The sequence below is a fragment of the Myotis daubentonii genome, chromosome 2 (genome assembly GCF_963259705.1).
Source record: "Myotis daubentonii chromosome 2, mMyoDau2.1, whole genome shotgun sequence".
Classification (NCBI taxonomy): domain Eukaryota; kingdom Metazoa; phylum Chordata; class Mammalia; order Chiroptera; family Vespertilionidae; genus Myotis; species Myotis daubentonii.
Window position 1 is genome coordinate 2,100,300 of NC_081841.1, and position 22,959 is coordinate 2,123,258.

Sequence of the window (22,959 nt, forward strand, 5' to 3'; positions counted from 1 at the left end):
CCTTACCTCAGCAGCCCCTGAAGGTGTGGCCATCTGATGTGTCAGCTTGGCTGGGCCTCAGGGTGCCCAGGCGGCTGGTCAAGCAGGATTCTGGCCCTGGCCTGTGTCGCTCGGTTGTTTGGAGCATTGAAAGGTCTCGGGTTCGATTCCCAGTCAGGAGCGCGTGCAGAAGGCAACCAATCGCTGTTTCTCTTTCACAGAGTTGTTTCTCTCTCTCCCTCTCCTTTCCTCTCTGTCCAAAATCAGTAAGAGCATGTCCTGCGGTGAGGATTGACATCACACACACACACACACACACACACACACACACACACACGCACACACACGCGATCCTGGGCTGTGTGAGAGGTGACTGGATGAGCCGGCCTGAGTAGAGCAGCTTGCACTCCCGTCGAGGTCGGCCTCCTCCAATCAGTTGAAGGACTGAGTAGACTCCAAAGGCTGAACCCCCACCCCCCCACCCCAGAAAGGCGCATTTTCTCCTGCCCGACTGCCCTGAGCTGGGATGCTGGGTTGGAGTGACCGAAACATTGCCTCAGGCCAAAACCCTGCCCAAACAGCCTTGCCTGCACAAGACTGGAGCGGCCCGTAGCCTTCACCACTCTCTGGGTGACGTGCCAGATCCAGCGAACTGTCCCCACTCCCCCTCCCCCTCCCCCTCCTTCCGGTGGTCAGGAATCACTGGCCCTGAGTGGGCACATGGCCACCCAACTAGGAACCGCACGGTCGTTTCACTTAGGACTAGATGTGGCCAAGGATTCAATTCTCGCCCATAGGATGTGAGCACAGACACGTGCGTGGTCCTGACCGCTTCCTCCAAAGGAAACTGCCCGCCCTCCCCTTTCCTCTTCCCAAAGGCAGGGAACGTCCTCCGGTCGCGGGGCACCCCCCCCCCCCAGCCCAGGGGTGTAAGACCTGGGTGATCAGCTATTCTGGCGGTACCCGGATGCTTTCACTGTGGTTTTAACGTGCATTTCCTAGATCACTAATGAGGTTAAGTGCTTTTTCATGTGTCTACTGGTGTCTTTTGTGTGAAGTGCCTGTTCAAGACTTGCACCCATTCCCAACTTCTTGATGTATTTGGAATAGGAACCCTCTCTCAATGATGTTTCAAATATCTTCGCCCTCTGCCTTTCCACCCTTACTGGTGACTCTTCATTTTCAACCAAGTCCACTGATCAGCTTTTGTAACATAGCTAAGAAATCTTACCCTACCTAAGGGTGTGAGGCTCTATCAGAGTCTATCTCCTAGAAATGGTAGCATTTTGCTTTCATATCCAGATTCACAATACTGCTAGGAATTGATATTTTTATATGATACAAGGTAGGGGTCAAGTCTCCTTTAGCCTCTAAAGCTGCGGTTCTCAACCTGTGGGCCGCGACCTCTTTGGCGGTCGAACGACCCTTTCACAGGGATTGCCTAAGACCATCCTGCACATCAGATATTTACATGACGATTCATCACAGTAGCAACATGACAGTGATGAAGTAGCAACGAAAGTAATTTTAGGGTTGGGTCACAGCATGAGGAACTGTGTTTAAAGGGCCAGAGGTTGAGAGCCACTGGGCTAAGGGTATTCGATGGTGCCTGAAGGTTTGTTGAAACCACCACCCTCCTCCATGCTCGGCAGTGGCACCCGTGAATAGACACCGAGTCCGCGCAGGGGGCCCGTCTCTGGCTGTTTCTTGGGCCTGTCTCTCTGCCCTCGGGCCAGGACAACGCTCTGTACTGATCTTGCTTTGACCAGTTTGATCCCCGTCTTGTTCTTTCAGTGTCTCAGCCGTTCTTGGCTCTTTGCATTTCCTTACACATTTTAGATTTTATAACTTATTTTCTAAATCTTTGTTGCTGGAATGCAGAAGTCCGCGAACCTTTGTATATGTACCCTGCATCCAGTAACCTTGTTATTCATTTATTAACTCTAACATTTCACATCCAGACTTTTCTGCATTAGCTACGCAAACAAGCCCATTGTCTGTCTGAGTGCTTTTGCAAGCATTTCCCTCCCCTTTTTTCTGGAGTATTTCATTGGCCTGGTCACCTTTCCACTATCAGGGCGAATGCCGGTGAATTGTGACCGACCTCGCCCTGTTCCTAATGTCAGAGCAACATGTCAACATTTCTTCATCTCGCCTGATACTTGCTGTGGTTCTTAGAGACACTCCATCAGAATCAGGAACGTCCCTCCTAGCCCTAATGTGTTCATTCTAAAATTAACAGCACAAGTTGAATGTTGAATTTTCTCATACTTTTGTCTGAATTGATCATGATTTTCTGTTAATTTGTTTGCTTTAAAGAAAGCTATACCCATCTCGCATCTCTAAGATACAGTTTGCCAATAATGTGCGTAGGCTGCCTGGGTCCATGTTCATGTGAGGGGTGGGCCTTTGCTGCTCCTTTCTTCTTGGGTGCTGCCATCGGATCACGCGGGCCTCACAAAGTGAGTTGCGAGGTGTTCCCTCTTTATCTGGGAGAGTGTGTGTGACTGGTAGTACTTCCTAAAATGTGGGTAGGAAGTTTTAAAGATGAAACACTGAAATATGATCGCATTTATATTGCCTTTGAGAGCAAAGCTGGAGAAGGCAAGGGTCACATGTCCCTTGTGTAATCTGCGCACACGGGCCGAAAGCCCAGGGCGGGGCAGGGCAGGGCCAGCCTCCTCTGCCTTCGCTGGGGCAGAACATGGTGAGTGTGTGTGTGTGTGGGGGGGGGGGGCGACACATGGCAGCTTGACTCCAATTGTTGGGATGTTTGGAGGCCAAGCCTGCTCTTTCCTTCTTTAAATATATTTTTATTGATTTCAGAGAGAAGGGAGTGGGAGAGATGGAAACATCAATGAGAGAGAATCATTGATCGGCTGCCTCCTGCACGGCCCCTACTGGGGGTCGAGCCTGCAACCCAGGCACGGGCCCCGACTGGGAATCCAACTGTGACCTTCTGGTTCGTAGGTCGATGCTCAGCCACTGAGCCACGCTGGCCGGGTTGCTCTTTTCTAAATCAGACAATTCTGAGAAAAGTCCTTGGCCTTGACCTGCTCTGACCCCCCGGTGTGCTGCCTAAACCACAGAGCTGTCCCTGCTGTCCACTGGAGCATTCACAGCGAGAAACATGACCGAATGCCTGGTGAGGAAGGAATGGTCGCGTCCATTGCTTAGATGCGAGAGAAGGGGTTTTAGCTGTTTCCCCACACAGCGGCCATGCAGCTGGGCCGATCAGAACCTTGGACAGCACCGGGGCGGCTTTCTTCTCCAAAGGACTGGTTTTGTGTGAAATCTTAAATGTTAAGGTTCACCCGCAACTTCCCTGCATTTTAAGTCTCAAGGGGATTCCTTTAGGTTCATGTGCAGAGCTTACCAAGGAGAGAAGATATGTGTTTAAAGTCCTCCTCCTGCGGGCAAAGACTGGCATTTTTGTTCCAGCATCTTTACTTCACTTGAGGATAGAAATTCACACATTGTATGCGGGAAGTGTGTTTACACGTTTTACGTATTTATACGTTCTACCGGTGCAGTAGAGCCCGGGACACGTATTAATACGTTTTTTATGGACTAGCGGTAGAATGCGGGTAACGTATAAATATGTAAACTAAAGTTATCGTAATTTTACTGAACGTTGCCATTTGCGCAAAAAATTAGCAAAAATGGCCCGCGCCCCCCGTTAGCGCGCAATAAAAACTACCCGCAAACAATGTGTTAAAAGGCAGTAAAAAACACTTAAATGACATTGAAGTCACAGGTGTTGTTATAAGAGCAGCATGTCAATGCCTTCCAGATAATGAATGCTAAATATAGACATACAAAATTTAAATTTTGATTTAAAATGTAGTAATTGAGCCTGACTACATGGCTCAGTGGCTGAGCATCGACCTATGAACCAGGAGATCACAGTTTGATTCCCGGTCAGGGCCCAGGCCCAGGTTGCGGGCTCGATCCCCAGTGTGAGGCGTGCAGGAGGCAGCCCATCAATGGTTCTCTCTCATCACTGATGTTTCTATCTCTCTCTCCCTCTCCCTTCCTCTCTGAAACCAATACAAATACATTTTTAAAAAATTTTAAAAATAAAATTTACTAATTGGTAGTCCAAATGACGGCAATCATTTCTCTATCTCTCATTTTGCAAACAGACATCTCTGAGTAATTTGCAAAGCCCAGTGATTAGACTCAGAAGTTCCTGAACAGAAGATGCGTCTCACCATTAGCATCCGTCAGAAACCCAAACCGTGAGATGTACTCATGTGGATCTACACACACACGTTTATACACACACGACGAACTCAGGAATATGTTACTAAAATCGTAAGAATGAATATTTCTGAAACACCAGCACCCACCGTCCAGTGATTTTTTAAAAATCATCTGCAAGTACGTGGACTCCACGCCAGGCAGAAGCCTCGCCTGCAGCGTCAGCCCTGAACTGCCTCGCCGGTTTGCCCTTGAAAGCAGCAATACGGCCACCCAGCTCGCTGTGGCCACTCCATCTCCATAGGCTGCCCTTTTCCCTCTCTCTCCTTCTAAGTGACGGATGGAGGCGGCGATTCAATCCTCGGCAGCAGCGTGTGAAATGAGGCGCTCAGGCGCCGGGTCCCAGGCGGAGGACAGGCAGCGGCTGTGGGAATTAATGCGGGAGCATCCGCAGCCACAATGCGGCCGGCAGCGGGTTCCCTGCGAGCCCCCACCTCCCATTAGAGCACACAGACCCCTCCCCATTGTCTTCCCACGGGCTCCCTACACTTGCTCGTGTTTGTTATTCACGGCTCCACCGGCACGTCTGTGCGGCTGCACTGGTGTGCACACAGCCAGCGAGGCACAGAAGTGTCTACTGCAGCCTTGTTAAAGGGAAAGGACCCCTGCTGCGTCCCTTCTGGCCCCACTTCCATTCAGAGAAGTGGAGTTTAACTCTTTGTGTCCCGGGCCAGAATGCCGGCTCCGCATTTCATTTTGAATTTTGCAATGGCTTCTCCCGTGGTGGAATGCCACAAACAAGAGAAAAAACGCTGCTTGCAGACTGCCCATCCTAGGAGCTGACATGCCTCAGAGTGACACCGGACGCAGAGCACAGGGACAACCTTTATTTCATGCTCAGGCTGTTTTACAAAGCGACCAGGAGTGGCACAGAGGACTCAGGAGCGCGGGACTCTGGGACAGGGTGTTTGGACACGCCTGCTGGGCTCTGTTGTTCTGGTCTGGAAGGTCCAACAGGATGTGCAAAAGCTCCGGGGGCTCCAGCTGAGCAACAGGCTGGAGCACCAGGGAGAGCCTCCCGCACGGCCACGACCTCCCAGCCGAGGCCACGAGGAGGCTCCGGGTCGATGGTCGCAGGCTGGCGCTCACGGACCCAGTTCTACTCCACAGTGAACACAGAGCAGTGATGGCGAACCTTCTGAGCTCGGCGTGTCAGCATTTTGAAAAACCTAACTTAACTCTGGTGCCGTGTCACATATAGAAATTTTTTGATAGTTGCAACCACAGTAAAGCAAAGACTTATAGTTTTGATATTTATTTTATATATTTAAATGCCATTTAACAAAGAAAAATTGATCAAAAAAATGAGTTCGCGTGTCACCTCTGACACGCGTGTCATAGGTTCGCCATCACTGACATAGAGGAAGGTACAGACAGACGGAAAGACAGATCCAGGTCAAATCGCCTCCCGCTCCCCAAAGCTACTTGCGCAATCCCAGCAAAGCCACGGCCACCCCGGGCACGGCCTTTGGAGACTGCGGTTCACCGAGGGCAGCTGCCCCTTGGACACAAACCCTGCCCAGAGGCACCACAGGGCCAACGAGGCATCAGCGCTCACACATGGATCTGAGGAGCCTGACTCTAGCACGTTCAGAGCAAGAAGAGTTAATGGCCCCGTTTCTCCGACTCCCCACGGAATTCCAAAGGGCAGCTCGGTGCCCCAGCGCAGAGGGAGAGGGAGCGAGCGCTGTTCTTCAGCATCTCTTGAATTAATGAACTGGAAATGCGTCTTGTCAGTGCTTGGAGAGGCGGAAGGGGTGAAAGAAGAGGCGAGAATGAATCACAGTGAGAGCCGCGTCAGCTGCCCGCGGCGCTCAGGAAACCCAACAGGCGAGGAAACAAAAGGGACGGGCTGCCTCGCATCCGAAGGAACAAATGGGACCCGCAGCCCCGCGTCTCCGCCAAGGCGGCGGCCTCCAGGGAGCGCACCAGGCCCGAGATGTCCGTGGCCCCGGGACGGGCTGCAGACGCTGGGGTTTAAAGCACAGAAACAACAGAACACGCGTGTACTCTCACGTTTACGCGGAAACACAGGAACACTAGCATCTAAGCATGACGAGCCCCTGAATCGGTGCCGAGCCTTCAAACACTTGCACCTTCACGCGCTGGGAAGATGAAACGTCCGTCCAAAACTCCAGGCTCCTGGGGAAGGGTCCGTCACTGAGAAGAAAGAGAGAGAACTGCATCTAACCATCCATTTTCAAGAGTCAGGGGGAGAGCCTCTGAGAGGCGCTGGCTGGTGATCAGAAAGGAGTGGGAGCCCGACAGCTCCCGCAGCACACGCTGGTCCCTGCCCGAGGGAGCAGGAGCCATCTCTGCAGTCTCCTCTGGCCAGAAACACAGACACACAGGGTGACATGCTCTTCCGAGTTCTTCCCAGAATGATCTGGCATTTTAACTCTTACGAAAACTGCAGCCGAAAGCCTGAGGAACTGGCGGCAACTGAGTGTCAGGTCGCCTTTCACTCTGGAGGCGCAGCGCTCCCACCCGCTCCCAGGCCGGAACCCTGCCATCCGAGGGGCCGGAGGGGGACCTCCCTGCAGCATACTCACCGGCGGGGGGCTGCTAGTGGCTTTCAGAACCAGCTTGTCACCCCTCTTCTCCACCTCGAATCCCATCTTCTTCAGCAGGGATGCGTCCGCCAGCCCCTGCTCCTCCATCTTGGCGATCAGATCCTGGTTCTGGCTGTTGTCCTCGGTGAGGTTGCGGATGGCGTACACCACCCACTGCGTCAGGACTGGGACTGAGTGAAGGAATCTGGCGACACGCGTGTTGTGTCAGGAACGCCCGTGAGGGCTGCGGGGCCGGGCGGGGAGCGGCACCGTACCGCCTCACGGATGCTTTTCTTGAGGATGTGCTACAACTATGCATCCAGAGCGGAAAGACACTAACAACCACATGGCACACACGTATGCACACGTGTGTCCAGTGTGCGATGGCAGGACGTGCTGATGAATGAACACAGAAGCAAAGGCGCAGAGTAGCCACTCCTGAAGTTTAAGAACACCGGTGTGTGCACTCACGCACACTCACATACATGCACGCACGCATGCACAGGTAACGGTTAGAGCCACCAGGGAAAGGATCAGACAGGAAACCACCTTTCCCGAGGAAAGCCCGCGGAGGAACAAGCATGGTTTCCTAGGCGCGTGGGATTCCCTCACTCCCATTGACGGTGAAGCGAGGAACCTCAGGGGCGTGCTTTCGGTTTGAATGCTCGTGCCCTCGGGAAAGCGCCCCCTCCCCGCCTCGCCGCCCCCTAACTTTACATGATGTGACGACGTCCTCACAGCAGACAGGCTCTCGGCGCCTGTGAGCCTGGAGAGATGCTGCTGTCGGGACATCTCCATGTTGGATCCAGGGACACACAGGACACGCCAGGAACCGGGGGCCCCCCCGTCGGTGCAGGGGGACAAAGCTCCGGAGAGGGATAAACACTTTCCCCGCGAAGAGCGCCTCCTGCCCCTGCCTGGGCAGCAGCAGCAGTTCCCAGGCCGGCGCCTCCGAGGCCATGACTGGGGCACGTGTGTCCCACAGGTGCCAGGCCTGTCCTGGTTGCAGCCCCTTTGCCCTGACACAGGAGCCAGGGAAGGCTCCACGCACAGCCTGTGGCCCTGACCACGCACAGCCTGTGGCTCTGACGCAGGAGCCAGGGAAGGCTCCACGCACAGCCTGTGGCCCTGACCACGCACAGCCTGTGGCTCTGACGCAGGAGCCAGGGAAGGCTCCACGCACAGCCTGTGGCCCTGACCACGCACAGCCTGTGGCCCTGACCACGCACAGCCTGTGGCTCTGACACAGGAGCCAGGGAAGGCTCCACGCACAGCCAGTGGCTCTGACCACGCACAGCCTGTGGCCCTGACCACGCACAGCCTGTGGCCCTGACCACGCACAGCCTGTGGCTCTGACACAGGAGCCAGGGAAGGCTCCACGCACAGCCTGTGGCCCTGACCATGCACAGCCTGTGGCTCTGACACAGGAGCCAGGGAAGGCTCCACGCACAGCCTGTGGCCCTGACCACGCACAGCCTGTGGCTCTGACACAGGAGCCAGGGAAGGCTCCACGCACAGCCTGTGGCCCTGACCATGCACAGCCTGTGGCTCTGACACAGGAGCCAGGGAAGGCTCCACGCACAGCCTGTGGCCCTGACCACGCACAGCCTGTGGCCCTGACCACGCACAGCCTGTGGCTCTGACACAGGAGCAAGGGAAGGCTCCACGCACAGCCTGTGGCCCTGACCACGCACAGCCTGTGGCTCTGACACAGGAGCCAGGGAAGGCTCCACGCACAGCCTGTGGCCCTGACCACGCACAGCCTGTGGCCCTGACCACGCACAGCCTGTGGCTCTGACACAGGAGCCAGGGAAGGCTCCACGCACAGCCTGTGGCCCTGACCACGCACAGCCTGTGGCCCTGACCACGCATAGCCTGTGGCTCTGACACAGGAGCCAGGGAAGGCTCCACGCACAGCCTGTGGCCCCAACGACGCAGGCACAGCCTGCGGTTCCCGCTCGAAGGATTTGGGGAAGAAAGTGGTTCAAAAGCCTCACGGGAAATAGTAAAAGACGCACCCGTCCCTGAAGTCAGACAAAGGTGAGGGACGTTTTCTGGGGGCCGAAAGGTCGCTCGTCTTGGTTCCTGACACACCTGGGCTGCCTCCCACCGAGCGGCCTTCCTGGCTCCGCGCTCCTAATCGCGGCTCCTGCAGGAGGGGCCTGGCCGCACACCCGGGGCCGCAGACACGCGCTGCGGGACGGCCATCCGGGCGTGTGGCACCGAAACCAGCGGGTGTGAGGGCGGCCCTTCCCCGGTGCCGGGCCCGGAGTGCGGGGCCGAGGCTGCCGCTCTCATTACTCACCCCGGGGGAACGTTCTCGCGCCACCGACCTGTCACCCTGGCGCAGCGCCCGGTCCTTGATAAGCTAGTTTTCCTCCTGGAGCAGGAAACATTCCAACGCATGAAGCCTAAATGAATTTCTCCCTCTCCCACAATCACCAGACTGAGTCCCGGGGAAAGCTCTTCCAGCCTCCGTGCCCTGGACATGCCTCACTGCGCACGCAGGGCCAGCCAGCACCGCCCAGCCCCTCGCGGGGAGCGAGAGGCAGCGGCCGCGAGACGCCAACGTGAGAAAGGGGGGATTTAGGCCGGAAGACGCACGTGAGACTGGAGTTCCGTGCTAACCTCTCCTCTCAATGCTAGAAGCCGGAGGCTGCTTCCCGGCCCTTCCTGGCCACTCACCGAGACACTGAAAGCGGGAAACCCCATGTTCCCATCCCGCGCTGAGGGCCCGGACAACTGCAGGGCTCGGGGCTGGGGCTGGGGCTGGAACGGGACGGAGGCCGCTGGCCCGCCCGGTGCACATGCGGTGTCGCTGGAGGAGAGAACCATCACCCGAGCGCCGGTGGTCAGGCTCGCGGCCCAAGCCCAGCACGGCCCGCATTCGACTCGCTGGGTGCCCTTCAGCCCTGAGGCTCCAGCAATGTCAGTCCCACACGTGAGTCCTACCTGGGACGTGCCCCCCCTCCCCTGCCCTTTCATTTCTCACCGACACGCTGAGCCCCTCCGGCCCCCCACCTGGCAGCCGCCCCCCCCCCCGGCTGCCCTGCACACAGCTGGCTTGGTGTGCCCTAGGGATGTTTCCAGAACTTTCTCATTCTCGTTCCCACATCACTGTGCCCACCTGTGTAAGGGCCAGGGCCACACCTTCCAGATGTCCGTACCCCCAGCTCTGTCTCATTCCCCACACAGCGTGGATCCCGATACACAATGTCAGCTGACCACCTGTGTATGTGCGTCTGCCCAGCCCCCTGAACCCCTCCTCAGCAAGGTGATGTCTCATCACCTCGTCCCCTGCTCCAGCCCAGTGCTGGGAAGTGTCTGCCGGTGTCGGTGTCAACAGTGAGCGTGTCTCCCACTCCCCGTGGGGCGGGGGCGGGGCCTGGGCGCCGCACGACCCACAGCCCTGACTCAGGGCTTGGCAGGGTTGAGATCAGAGGAAAGTAAACAACATAAATGCAAACCAGGCAGATGCTGAACTGTGTACGTAAAAGGCCATGACAACAAACCTCAGTCCCATGTGGACGGCAAGTGTGGACCTGACTCATGTTCATCTGGGAAGGCAACCACCACATTTTGTGAAAATACTGTTATGTTTGTTTCCTTTTATATTTTCACTAGAGGCCCAATGCATGACATTTGTGAAGAGTAGGCCTTCCTTCCCCCGGCTGCCGGCACCGGCTTCCCTCTGGCACCCAGGACCGGGGCTTCCCTTGCCATCCTGGCTTCATCCGGAAAGATGTCCGGTCTAATTAGCATATCATGCTTTTATTATTATAGATTGCTTTCAGAGAGGAAGGGAGAGGGAGAGAGAGATAGAAACATCAATGATGAGAATCACTGATTGGATGCTTCCTGCATCACCCCACTCTGGGGATGGAGCCCACAACCTGGATATGTGCCCTGACTGGGAATTGAACTGTGACCTCCTGGTTCATAGGTCAACGCTCAACCACTGAGCCACGCTGGCTGGGCTGTTATGATATCTTAATAGCATTTCACTCGTAAAGGGTTTGGTGGCTAATTTCTGCTGAGAAGCTGACCCGATCCCCATCTGACTCCAGGACAGGAGGAGCAGAGGAGAAAAGTGAGAGCCGACACCAGCGCCACGGACCCAGGGGCAGGTGCGGTGCGAGCTGGGCCAGCCCAGCTGCAGGAACCACATGATCCAGACTTCCCGAGGAGCAGTTCTGGGCACAGCTGCGAGCGGACAGCCTCATGGAGCAGCACTGAAGCCGCAGCAAAGCAGGCACTTCGTGCTCTTCCAAAGCCGGTCTCAGGGGAAACGAGGTGCAGGGAGGGAGTGGGGAGCTTCTCGGTACCTTGAAAACCAGAAAGAACAAACAATGGCAGCAGGACCCCAACACTCTCAATGAAGTGCACCCACATTCTTACGTACGTGAGAGTAATCCCACTTCCTCTGTAAGTAGGGCCTGTGCCCTTGGGAGCGCTGCGTGTCGCTCACTCTGGGGTGCCATCTACCAGATGTACCGGTTAATAATGCAGATTTTTTTTCAATAGATGGAGTTACACATATGGTGATATATATGTGATCTGATATGTATGCTATTTTGTATTGACAACAAGCTTCAAAACTTCGTATGTCAAATTTGCTGAAGGTGTTAACATCATAGATATTTTTACGCTTACGAATGTCAAATTTTGTGCCAAAAAAGAGCATTTGTGGGAAGTTTTAATTCATTACTTTATTTTGAAGAAAAGTGCTGTTGAAAGTTACCTTCTACTTCGGGAAGCTTATAGCAAACATGCTCTATCTCAAGATGCTTGTGAGCGCTGGTTTAAACGCTTTAAAAGTGATGATTTTGATGTGAAAGACAAAGAACATCCAGGTCAACTGAAAAAGTTTGAAGACCAACAATTACAAGCATAATTGGATGAAGATGCACGTCAAACTCAAAAACAACTTGCAGAAAGATTAAACGTTGCTCAGCAAACAATTTCCAATCGTTTATAAGCAATGGGAAAGATTTTAAAGGAAGGAAAATGGGTGCCACCCACATCAACTGAACGAAAGACAAATGGAAAACCAAAAAGTCATCAATAAAATGTTGCTTCAACGGCACGAAAGTCTTTTTTGCATCGAATTGTGACTGGCGATGAAAAGTGGATTTATTTTGAGAATCCCAAATACACAAAATCATGGGTTGATCCAGGTCAACCATCAACATCGACCGCAAGGCCAAATCACTTCGGAAAGAAGACAATGCTCTGCGTTTGGTGGGATCAGAAAGGTGTGGTGTATCATGAGCTTCTAAAACCAGGTGAAACTGTTAATACTGATCGCTACCGACAACAAATAATCAATTTGAACCATACTTTGATCGTGAAACGACCAGAATGGGCCAGAAGACACGGAAGAGTAATTTTGCTTCATGATGACGCACCATCACACACTTCAAAACCAGTTAAAGACACATTAAAAGATCTTGCCTGGGAAGTATTAACCCACCTGCCGTATTCACCAGACCTTGCTCCTTCAGATAACCACTTGTTCTGATCAATGGCACACGCACGTTCTGAGCAGCACTTTAAAACGTATGAAGAAGTGGAAAATTGGGTCTCTGAATGGTTTGCCTCAAAACAAGAAAAGTTCTATTGGGACAGTATCCACAAATTCCCTGAAAGATGGGGAAAATGTGTAGCTAGCGATGCACATTACTTTGAAGAAAGCACTTTTGATGTTTCTCTTGAAATTATCGTGTTTCTTTGATTACAAAACCCGCCATTATTAACCGGTACACCTAGCCTATATATATAAAAGCCTAAGCAACCATCGCAACCAAACAGACGACTGAACAGGATGCGTGGGGTTAGTGAGGGGCGACGAAATGACTGAGCAGCAGGCTGCGTGGGGTGACCAGGCCGGCAGGGGGGTCAGTGAGGGGCGACCAAACAGCACGCTGAGTGGGGTGACCAGGCCCTCAGGAGGGGCAGTTGGGGGTGACCAGTCTGGCCGGGGGGGGGGGAGGCATTGAGGGGCAACCAGGCCAGCAGAGGGGGGCAGTGAGAGGTGACCAGGCCAGCAGGGGGGGGCAGTTAGGGGCAATCAGGCAGGCAGGCAGGTGAGCAGTTAGGAGCCAGTGGTCCCAGATTGTGAGAGAGATGTCTGACTGCCGGTTTAGATCCCTGTGGGATCGGGCCTAAACCGGCAGTCAGACATCCCCTGAGGAGTCCCAGATTGGAGAGGGTGCAGGCTGGGCCGAGGGGACCTGCCCCCCATGAAGGAATTTCGTGCACCGGGCCTCTAGTCCTATACTAATAAAAGAGAAAAATGGTAATTGGCGTACAACCGATACCTTTTTCATTGGCTAATCAGCGAGATATGCAAATTAACTGTCAGCCAAGATGGCGGCTGGCAGCCAGGCAGCTGAGAATAGGAGGTTTGGTTGCCCCAGCGATGGAGAAAGTCAAGGATCCCCGCAGCTGCGGGGCTCTGAGCTCCTGAAGCAACAACTCCAAAAGATACAATGTTTTAATTATAGAAGCTAAAAGATGGCGGTTAATTTGCATACTCAGGCTCCAAGCAGAGCAAGCCAAACAGCCCTGAAGCAGCAGGGCAGAGAGGCCTCAGGGCCTGGGATCAGCAGAGTCGAGAGGCCTCCCGGCCCCGGTGATCAGCGGATCCGAGAGGCCTCCCGGCCCCGGTGATCAGCGGAGTCGGAGGCCCCGCGATCAGCGGAGCCGAGAGGCCTCCCGGCCCCGGTGATCAGCGGAGCCGAGAGGCCTCCCGGCCCCGGTGATCAGCGGAGTCCAGAGGCCTCCCGGCCCGGTGATCAGCGGAGTCCAGAGGCCTCCCGGCCCGGTGATCAGCGGAGTCCAGAGGCCTCCCGGCCCGGTGATCAGCGGAGTCCAGAGGCCTCCCGGCCCGGTGATCAGCGGAGTCCAGAGGCCTCCCGGCCCCGGTGATCAGCGGAGTCCAGAGGCCTCCCGGCCCCGGTGATCAGCGGAGTCCAGAGGCCTCCCGGCCCCGGTGATCAGCGGAGTCCAGAGGCCTCCCGGCCCGGTGATCAGCGGAGTCCAGAGGCCTCCCGGCCCGGTGATCAGCGGAGTCCAGAGGCCTCCCGGCCCCGTGATCAGCGGAGTCCAGAGGCCTCCCGGCCCGGTGATCAGCGGAGTCCAGAGGCCTCCCGGCCCTGGTGATCAGCGGAGTCCAGAGGCCTCCCGGCCCCGTGATCAGCGGAGTCTAGAGGCCTCCCGCCCCGGTGATCAGCGGAGTCCAGAGGCCTCCCAGCCCCGGTGATCAGCGGAGTCCATAGGCCTCCCAGCCCCGGTGATCAGCGGAGTCCAGAGGCCTCCCAGCCCCGGTGATCAGCGGAGTCCAGAGGCCTCCCGGCCCGGTGATCAGCGGAGTCCATAGGCCTCCCAGCCCCGGTGATCAGCGGAGTCCAGAGGCCTCCCGGCCCCGTGATCAGCGGAGTCGGAGGCCCCGCGATCAGCGGAGCAGAGAGGCCTCCCGCCCCGGTGATCAGCGGAGCCGAGAGGCCTCCGGGCCAGGGATCAGGGGAGCCGAGAGGCGTCCTGGCCCTGGGATCAGCGGAGCAGGGAGGCTTCCCAGCACCGGGATCAGTGTGACAGGGTACGGAGCTCCAACCCTCTGATCGGCCCTGCTCTGTGCATGACAGGAGTGGCGCTGCAACCTCCCTATGGACCCTGCCTTGAGTGTGCCAGGGGGTGGTGCCCCAACCCCCCAATCGGCCCTACCCTGAGCATGACTGAGGGTGGCATCGCAACCTCCCAATCCGCCCTGCTCTGTGCATGACAGGAGGCGGGGCCCCAACTCCCCAATGGGCCCTGCTCTGAGCCCGACCAGGGGTTACACCTAGGATTAGGCCTGCCCTCTGCCACCCGGGAGCAGGCTTAACCAGCAGGTCCTTATCTCCTGATGGGTCCCAGACTGTGAGAGGGCACAGGCCAGGCTGAGGGACCTCCTCTCCCAACCCCGAGTGCACAAATTTTTGTGCACCGGGCCTCTAGTATATATATAAAAAGCCAGCGACCTGAATGCTGTAACAACGATAAGGACTGGTTGCTATGACGCCACTGCGGCCAGCAAACCAGCCTGATCTGGGGGTGATACTGGACGGCCAACACCCCCGCCCTTCCCCCTGGATGGCCCCGCCCCCGATGGGCCTCCACCACCCCAATTGGCGAGCAGCCCTTCCCCCTGATCACCCCCACTACTCCAATAGGGGATGGGTCTGACCGGCCAAGCTCCTGCAGCCCCTCCCCCCACCCATCCCCACCCCAGATCAGCCTCCCCACCCCAATCAGGGGCAGGGCTGGCTGGTCAACTACCTGCGGCTCCTCTCCCAAGCCAGCCCCATCCCCGTTGGGGCCCCACCACCCCGATTGGTCGGCAGCCCCTCTCCCCAGCCAGCTCCGCCCCTGATCGGCCACCCCCGCCACACCAATCAGGGGTGGGGCAGGCCAGCCAACCTCCCACAGGCCCTCCCCACAGCTGGCCCCGCCCCCAATCGCCCCACCACACCAATCGAGGGTGGGGTCCGCCAGCCAATTACCCAGGGCCCCTCCCCCCAGCCTGTCCTGATCAGCCCCAGTGGGGGTGGGCCAGCCGGCCAACCTCCTGCTGGCCAGACCCCACCTTTGCACGAATTCGTGCACTAGGCCTCTAGTTTATCTATAAAATAACAGCTCACGAGGTCCTCTAATTGTCCCCATGTCATGAGGACATTGTAGAATTACTGTCTAGGATCTCCTACTTAATCGTAATGTAAAAACCAAGTCTTAGTTCCTTCGATAAAACCAGCTGACAAGAGAAAAGGTGCAATAGAGCCCTATGCGCTGTCCCCCGCCCCAGCCTGGCTCATGAATATGTGGCCTCCAGTGTCTGTGGGACCCAGACAGCCTCAAGTGTAACGGAGACTAAAGCGGGTCCCAGTTAATATTCACATTGCCCTCTTGTTCCCTCTCTAAAGAGACAGAAAGAAAAAAAGCATGGGGGAGAAAATTAAACATCTTCTAAAGCTCTAATCCACCAATACTTGAAGTGCTTTCTTGTGTGCTTAGCTCCAGAAACAGCGCTTCTAAAGTTCCCATAGCGACTGCAAACAGAGGCATGGGCCTGTGTCACACAGCCTCTGTACAATGCCTGCAGCCAGTGCTGGAGGAGGACGCCATGGGGCACTTGGGTGCCTTCAAACAGCCCCAGACAACAGGGCGACAGCCCCTGGGATGGCTGAGCCCGGGAGGGTGACAGCCCCTGGGATGGCTGAGCCCGGGAGGGTGACAGCCCCTGGGATGGCTGAGCCCGGGAGGGAGACAGCCCCTGGGATGGCTGAGCCCGGGAGGGAGACAGCCCCTGGGATGGCTGAGCCCGGGAGGGAGACAGCCCCTGGGATGGCTGAGCCCGGGAGGGTGACAGCCCCTGGGACGGCTGAGCCCGGGAGGGAGACAGCCCCTGGGACGGCCGAGCCCGGGAGGGAGACAGCCCCTGGGACGGCCGAGCCCGGGAGGGTGACAGCCCCTGGGACGGCCGAGCCCGGGAGGGTGACAGCCCCTGGGACGGCCGAGCCCGGGAGGGAGACAGCCCCTGGGACGGCCGAGCCCGGGAGGGAGACAGCCCCTGGGACGGCCGAGCCCGGGAGGGAGACAGCCCCTGGGACGGCCGAGCCCGGGAGGGAGACAGCCCCTGGGATGGCTGAGCCCGGGAGGGAGACAGCCCCTGGGATGGCTGAGCCCGGGAGGGAGACAGCCCCTGGGACGGCTGAGCCCGGGAGGGTGACAGCCCCTGGGATGGCTGAGCCCGGGAGGGTGACAGCCCCTGGGATGGCTGAGCCCGGGAGGGAGACAGCCCCTGGGACGGCCGAGCCCGGGAGGGAGACAGCCCCTGGGATGGCTGAGCCCGGGAGGGAGACAGCCCCTGGGATGGCTGAGCCCGGGAGGGAGACAGCCCCTGGGATGGCTGAGCCCGGGAGGGAGACAGCCCCTGGGACGGCTGAGCCCGGGCAGGTGAGAGTGAGAAGCTGCTCTCGCCCTCCGGCAGCTGTGCATGGGACTCAGAGACTTAGCCCAACACGGGACCTGGGGCCGGTGCATGTCAGGGAGGGACCGACTCCAGCAGAGAAGCATGGGGGCTGGGAGATGGCACCACACAGAGAACCTCCCGACTGAACATTTAACCAGCAGGCGCACGTGCCAAACTCACGTTCACAGTGCAGTCAGGAGGCTCCCCACGGGGGGTGGCAGGGATTTGGTTCTGCTCCCCGCTCACTCTCTGTCGAGAAAACTGCTGAGAACAGGTAAAACATAGCCCGTGTTTTCATATGGCTGCAAGCTAAAAAGATTTTATATTTGTAAATGGTCAGGGGAAAATAAAAAGAACACTAATTTGTGACATTAAAATTATTTGCAAACATCAGTATCCACAATGAATAAAGTTTTACTGGCACACAGCCACGCACACTCACTCATGCATCGTCTGTGCTGCTTTCATGTTGTGGCGGCTACAGACAGCGCGGCTCTGAAGCCAAAAACACTAAATCCAACCTTTACCGAGAGGCCTGCAATCTCTGGCCCAGAGCATGGAAGGCACCAATGAACACTTTCTGGATGAACACACGAGCTTTTAAACGTGCTGTCACTGTGTTGGCCAGCACGGCTCAGTAGTTGAGCATCGATTTATGAACCAGGAAGTCACGGTTTGATTCCTAGTCAGGGCACATGCCCGGGTTTCGAGCTTGATCCCCAGTGTGGGGCATGCAGGAAGCAGCTGATCCATGATTCTCTCTCATCACTGATGTTTCTCTCTCTTTCTCTCTTTCTCTCTCTCTGTCTCTCTCTCTCTCTCTTCCCCTCTCTGAAATCACTAAAAACATATTTTTTAAAAAGTGCTCACTGAAAAATATATATCTTATTTAAATTAAAATTTATTCTTTAAAGAATATTTTTTATTGACTTTTTACAGAGAGGAAGGGAGAGGGATACAGAGTCAGAAACATCAATGAGAGAGAAACATTGATCAGCTGCCTCCTGCACACTCCCTACTGGGGATGTGCCCGCAACCAAGGTACATGCCCTTGACCAGAATCGAACCTGGGACCCCTGAGTCCTCAGGCCGATGCTCTATCCACTGAGCCAAACTGGTTAGGGCTAAATTAAAATTTAAATGTTAAAAGATTTTACTCACTTTCGAGACACATATACACTATATGTCTAATGTATCTATATTTATTGCTTTATAGAACATCTATGTTTAATTTTTGCCTCCAGGATAGATTTTAGAATTGTTTCGGCACCACGCCACTGCTGGTGAGGGGCATATGTGCTGCCCACCTTCCCAAGGGCACTGGCTGGTGGGCCTGGGCACCGCGGGAGCCTCTTAGGAAGGTCCGAGGCCAGGATGCTCGAGGCGGGGCACGCCCGGTCCCCAGGTTTCACGGAACCATGCAGTGGCAAGCGCCTCCAGCCCAGTTTCCCAAAGCCGAGGAAGCTCAATAGCCGTCTCCAAACGAGTGTGCTCCCGGGCTGAGCAGGCCTGCAGAACTTCCAGAGTCTGAAGAAGTAGTTCAGTTTCTAAATTGTTTGAAAATGCTAAAACCCCAAACGTTTCCAGCTACGCCCGTTTCTGTCAGCCAGAGAGAAGCGTGGCCTTGGCATCAGAAGGATGACGGCTCCAGCGGACACGACACACTCTGCCCCCCCTCGGCATGGCGGGACGTGTCCTCCCACCCCGCCCCACCCCACCCCGCTCCGCCCCGCTCCGCCCCGCTCCGCCCTGCCCTGCCCCACCCCACCCATCTGCAGGAGCCCTACGGGCCTCGCTCTGAGGGAGAGAGAAAGGCATTCCCACGTGCTGCCTGGACCCGGCTGCCCAGGCTCTGCCCCTGAGGAGGGCCATCACCACGGCAGGAGAGAGGGGGAGGGAAGAGCGCGCCAGGGTGAAAACGGAAGTGGGGTGGGCAGATACTGGTCCCGTGGGGGAAGGAGACCTGGAATCCGTTCCTGTTCCCCTACACAGCGCCACACACCCTTCTTGGGCAGGTGAGCCCCATCGTTACACATCAGACTTCACCGCGCAGCTCGTGCCACTGCGGCCTCCACCTCCATCTGCTGTCACTACCCTCTGCTCTCATCTCTCCGCAGGTCCTCAGCTAACGGCGCCCCTCCCTGCGGAAAGGCCCAGCGAGGCCGCCCGAGCAGATTCCGCCCAGCCCGCCTGCCGCTGAGAGCAGCGTGTGTCAGTAACACCACAAACCGCCCATCTGGGCTGCCTCTTCCTTCTCCAAATTGCTGGTCTATCTGGTGTCTAGTCCCCCATGTTTTTGTAGTTAAGGCTGAGGGACATCTGTGGTTGGCGTGCTCCGGGCTGCGCCGACGCGCACTGCTCTGGGCTCTGCAGTGCCCCCTGACAGCAGGCGAAGTAAACACGAGGCCCCTTGGATCTGAGAAAGGAGGACCCAGAGGCGGGGACGAACAGCGGCCCGATCTGTGAGCTACAGAGCACAGGCGGGCTGAGAAGATAACGCTGTGCGGAGGGCGCTACAGGAAGGACCGAGCACCTCAGTACTGACGGGGGAGTCACCCTGGAAAACGGGCCCTTCAAAAGCAGCCGCAGCTGGTCTCTGCCTCTAACTCCCAGGAGCCAGGACGTCAAGGGACACGTGGCAAAGGCCCAGCGCTGACACGGCCGCGTCTGATCGGACCTGGAACACGCAGTGTCAGCCAGGAGACCCCATCCCGTGCAGTCAGCCCTCTCCACACGGCTCGGCCACGCGCTGTCCTCACAGGCACAGCTTCCTGCCCATCAGCTGACCCTGGGAAGCAGGGCGGGGGACCCTCTATCTGCCCAGGGCCATGTGGACATTTATAACGTCATTCACTGACTATAACTCACTTAATAGGTTCAATCCCCGTCTCTGGTAGGAGTGTGTGTGGGAGGGAACCAATTGATGTGTCTCTCTCACATCGATGTTTCTCTCTCTCTTTCCCCTTCCATTCCCTTCTCTAAAAATCAATAGAAAAATATCCTCAGGTGAGGACTAACACACACACACACACACACACACACACACACACACACACACACACATAAAATAAAGGGGGATCGTCTGTTCAGGACATGGTGAGTCACTCCCCCTCCCCTACCAGAGGCCTGAGCCCGCTCTCCGTTTCCCCAGGCCTCCACTTCCGCAGTGTCATCTCCCGGGCACGGGAGGACCGAGGAGGACGGCGGGAGTGCGCCTCCCCTGGGCCCCGGTTGGACTGTGCGCAAGTCCTTTCCAGTCCCAGATGTGCACGGTGCACGCACCCCAGATGAGCAGGGCACCATGTGGCACTGCTGTCACCCGATCCCCAAGCCCACAGCTGGGCAGTGATGTCATGGGGAGGCGGTGCCCTGCCTGCCAGTGCCACACGCACCCCCACCCCAAAAGCCCTGTGGCCGAGCGGCCGCACTTGCAGGCCTGTTGGTGAGGGACCTGCGGCACAGAAACTAATTCTGCGCGTCCCACGTTCTGGAACCGTTTTACTAACCACTTAAAAGCACAGCGTGGGCCGGAGCGGTCGCAGCCTGTTATCCCTGTCACCCAACAGGTTTCGGGATCAGAAACAACCAAGACCACTTCTAACTCCAACCACACTAAAGGCCGAGGGGCCGCAAGTGGTTCCATTTGTTCTTGGGGCAGCTCTCCAACGTCACTGAGGCCAGGCGAGCAGGGCACACAGCGCATAGAGCCCTGGCTCAGGGCAGCCGCACGGATGAGGAGGAATAACCGGGAATAACCCTTCTCAGCCATCACGCAGGGTGCCTTCTCCGTGACCACCCTCTCGTGCCACTCGTCACGCTCCTGTGGCTGTAACCCCGACTCCTCCCGGGCGTGTGCGGCCTGCGCGCCGGGGCTCCCGCCTTCGTCCTTGTCACTGTGCACTCAGGTCGGATGCTTCCTGCATTTGCTGGGTGAGTGCCCCCACCTCCCATCTCTGTGGACGGGCACCCAGCCCTGTCGGCTCCAGGCTGCGCAGCGCCGCCTTCACGCCGCGGGGAGAAAGCGCCAGGGAGAGGCGTCTGGACAGTCAACTTCAAAAGCAAGCGACGCTGCCCGGTGCCCAGGTCCCCAGTCGGGGCCACTGCGCGGGCTTCCTGCCCAGAGGCAGCAGGGCAGGGTGTGATGGAACCCGACGTCACCGCGTCCTGGCGACGGAGGAATCTACGAACAGGTGCCGTGGAAACGGGAGAGACCCCGGGAAGCCCAGGCCCCTCTGCCTGGTAGGAGGTGCGCTCCGTGGGGTGAAGGAATATCAAACACTAAGCTGGCGAGAGCGCGTTTCTGTTCAGAGTCCCCGCGACCTTCAGCGTCAGCGAAGCTTTGCAGGAGGAACGCCCGTGTGTCCCAGAAGCCACAGCTGTCGCGTTACCCGCATGAACTAGTAGGGGCACTAATAATGGGCATAGGCGCAGCGGTCACACCCCGGGACAGACAGCGCCTGCAGGCTGTCCCAGGCCCTCACAGACGCGCTCGTGCAGGCAGGGTCCCCTCATTCTGCTGGCGAGGAAACCACGGCACGGGAGGCACTGCTACCCTGGGTGACATGGTGCGGGTGGCGCAGCCGGGCGTGGGCGTGGGCGCAGCACTCAGCCACGCTGCCCTGAGCACTCCTGTGACCGGGGGAGGGGCCCGGGGGAGGGCAGGCCCTCCCCGCTGAGACTGAGCGCCAGCTTCTAGGCCAGGGGTGGGCAAACTTTTTGACTCGAGGGCCACAATGGGTTCTTAAACTGGACCGGAGGGCCGGAACAAAAGCATGGATGGAGTGTTTGTGTGAACTAATATAAATTCAAAGTAAACATCATTACATAAAAGGGTACGGTCTTTTTTTTCAATAGTTTTATTCATTTCAAACGGGCCGGATCCGGCCCGCGGGCTGTAGTTTGCCCACGGCTGTTCTAGGCTGTGCCGGAAACCAACAAAAGGATGGAACAGCTCATACTTGCAACAGGGTCCCTTCTCTTCAGAAATCTCTGTGTCAAACACTGTCAGAGTGGCCACCTCTGCACGGTGCCTTTGGAAGTGGCCGTGAACCGTGAAATGAATTAGAATCTGTAGTAGAAAAGCACCGCACCCACATGATGGACATGGTGCAGGTCAGCACAGCTCCAGCGCACGGGCTAAAGGCAGGCTTCGGACCACCAGCCACCGTGCCACCCTCCTCCCCAGCCGCGCCCTCGAGATCAGCAGTGAGGAGCGGGTGCCCACAGGTGAGGACAGGCACCGGCCACAGCTGGGCCCTCGTGCTGTCTGCCACCATCTGTGAGTCACCGGTGAGCCCGGAGCTTGTCCTCATGGCGGGAGGAGCCTGCTGGGTCCACGTGGTACAGTACGTGCCCTGTGCCCTGGGAATAACCTAACACTGACGGGAAGCCAGCACCCACACGTCAGGCTATTAAAAGCCAAGGTGGCTGTGGTGGGGACACTGAATCTAAAGCTCTTCCTCGACACGTCTCTTCTAAAACTTCTACCCCGAGGGACCCGCTTTGGGGGAGACCTCGCTCCGCTACAGAATCTAACACTGGCAGGTTCCCCTCTCCTCTCTATCCACAGCATCGTCTCGGTTCTTGTACTGGCGTCAGAAGCGACGTAGTCATCAACAGAGACTGCGCACCACACGCCCAATGTCTCCTGAGCGTCTCGCCAGGACGGGCTCACTCCCGGAACAGCGCGAAGGCCGCGCGCAGTGCTGGGGACACAGGCACTGACGGGACAGCCGGCCCTGGCCTGTGGCGTGGCTTCTGGAACCAAGCCCAACCTGAACAGGTGCTCGCGAAAGCTCATCACAGGAGGACAACGATGACAAGGGGGCGGCGGTGGCCTCAGCGGGGGACACTGAGCATGAACCACAGGAAAGAAGAAACCGGCCACCTGGCGAGTTGGAGAGGACGCGCGGGCCGCAGGCCGGCAAGCGAGAGCCGAGAGAAGTGACGGGAGCCCTCTGTGGCCGAGTGGAGCGTGGGGCTCCGGGCAGAGGGCCCTGGGTGTGGGCGCGAGTGGAGGATTTCGGGGGCCGGGCAGAAGGGAGGCCAGCGAGCGGGGAAGACAGTGGGGAGGCCGAGGAGGACGCACCTTCTCTGGGCCAGGGGCGACCACAGCAAGGTCAGACGCTCAGGCTGGTGTGCCCCCAGGGAGCACCC

General features: G+C 57.2%; 1 protein-coding gene across 2 annotated transcripts in view; it reads right to left on the minus strand.

The window, feature by feature from the left end:
- Positions 1-5,054: 5,054 nt before the first annotated feature.
- The window catches only part of ATXN10 (ataxin 10), a 128,155-nt gene continuing 110,250 nt past the window's right edge, over positions 5,055-22,959 (minus strand). For both annotated transcript variants that reach the window (XM_059681380.1, XM_059681379.1), the window contains exons 11-12: positions 6,795-6,979; positions 5,055-6,402 (exon numbers count right to left, since the gene is read on the minus strand). In XM_059681380.1, the coding sequence (XP_059537363.1) occupies positions 6,400-6,402; positions 6,795-6,979 (188 nt within the window). In that variant the 3' untranslated portion in view covers positions 5,055-6,399. The remainder of the gene's footprint in view (positions 6,403-6,794; positions 6,980-22,959) is intronic.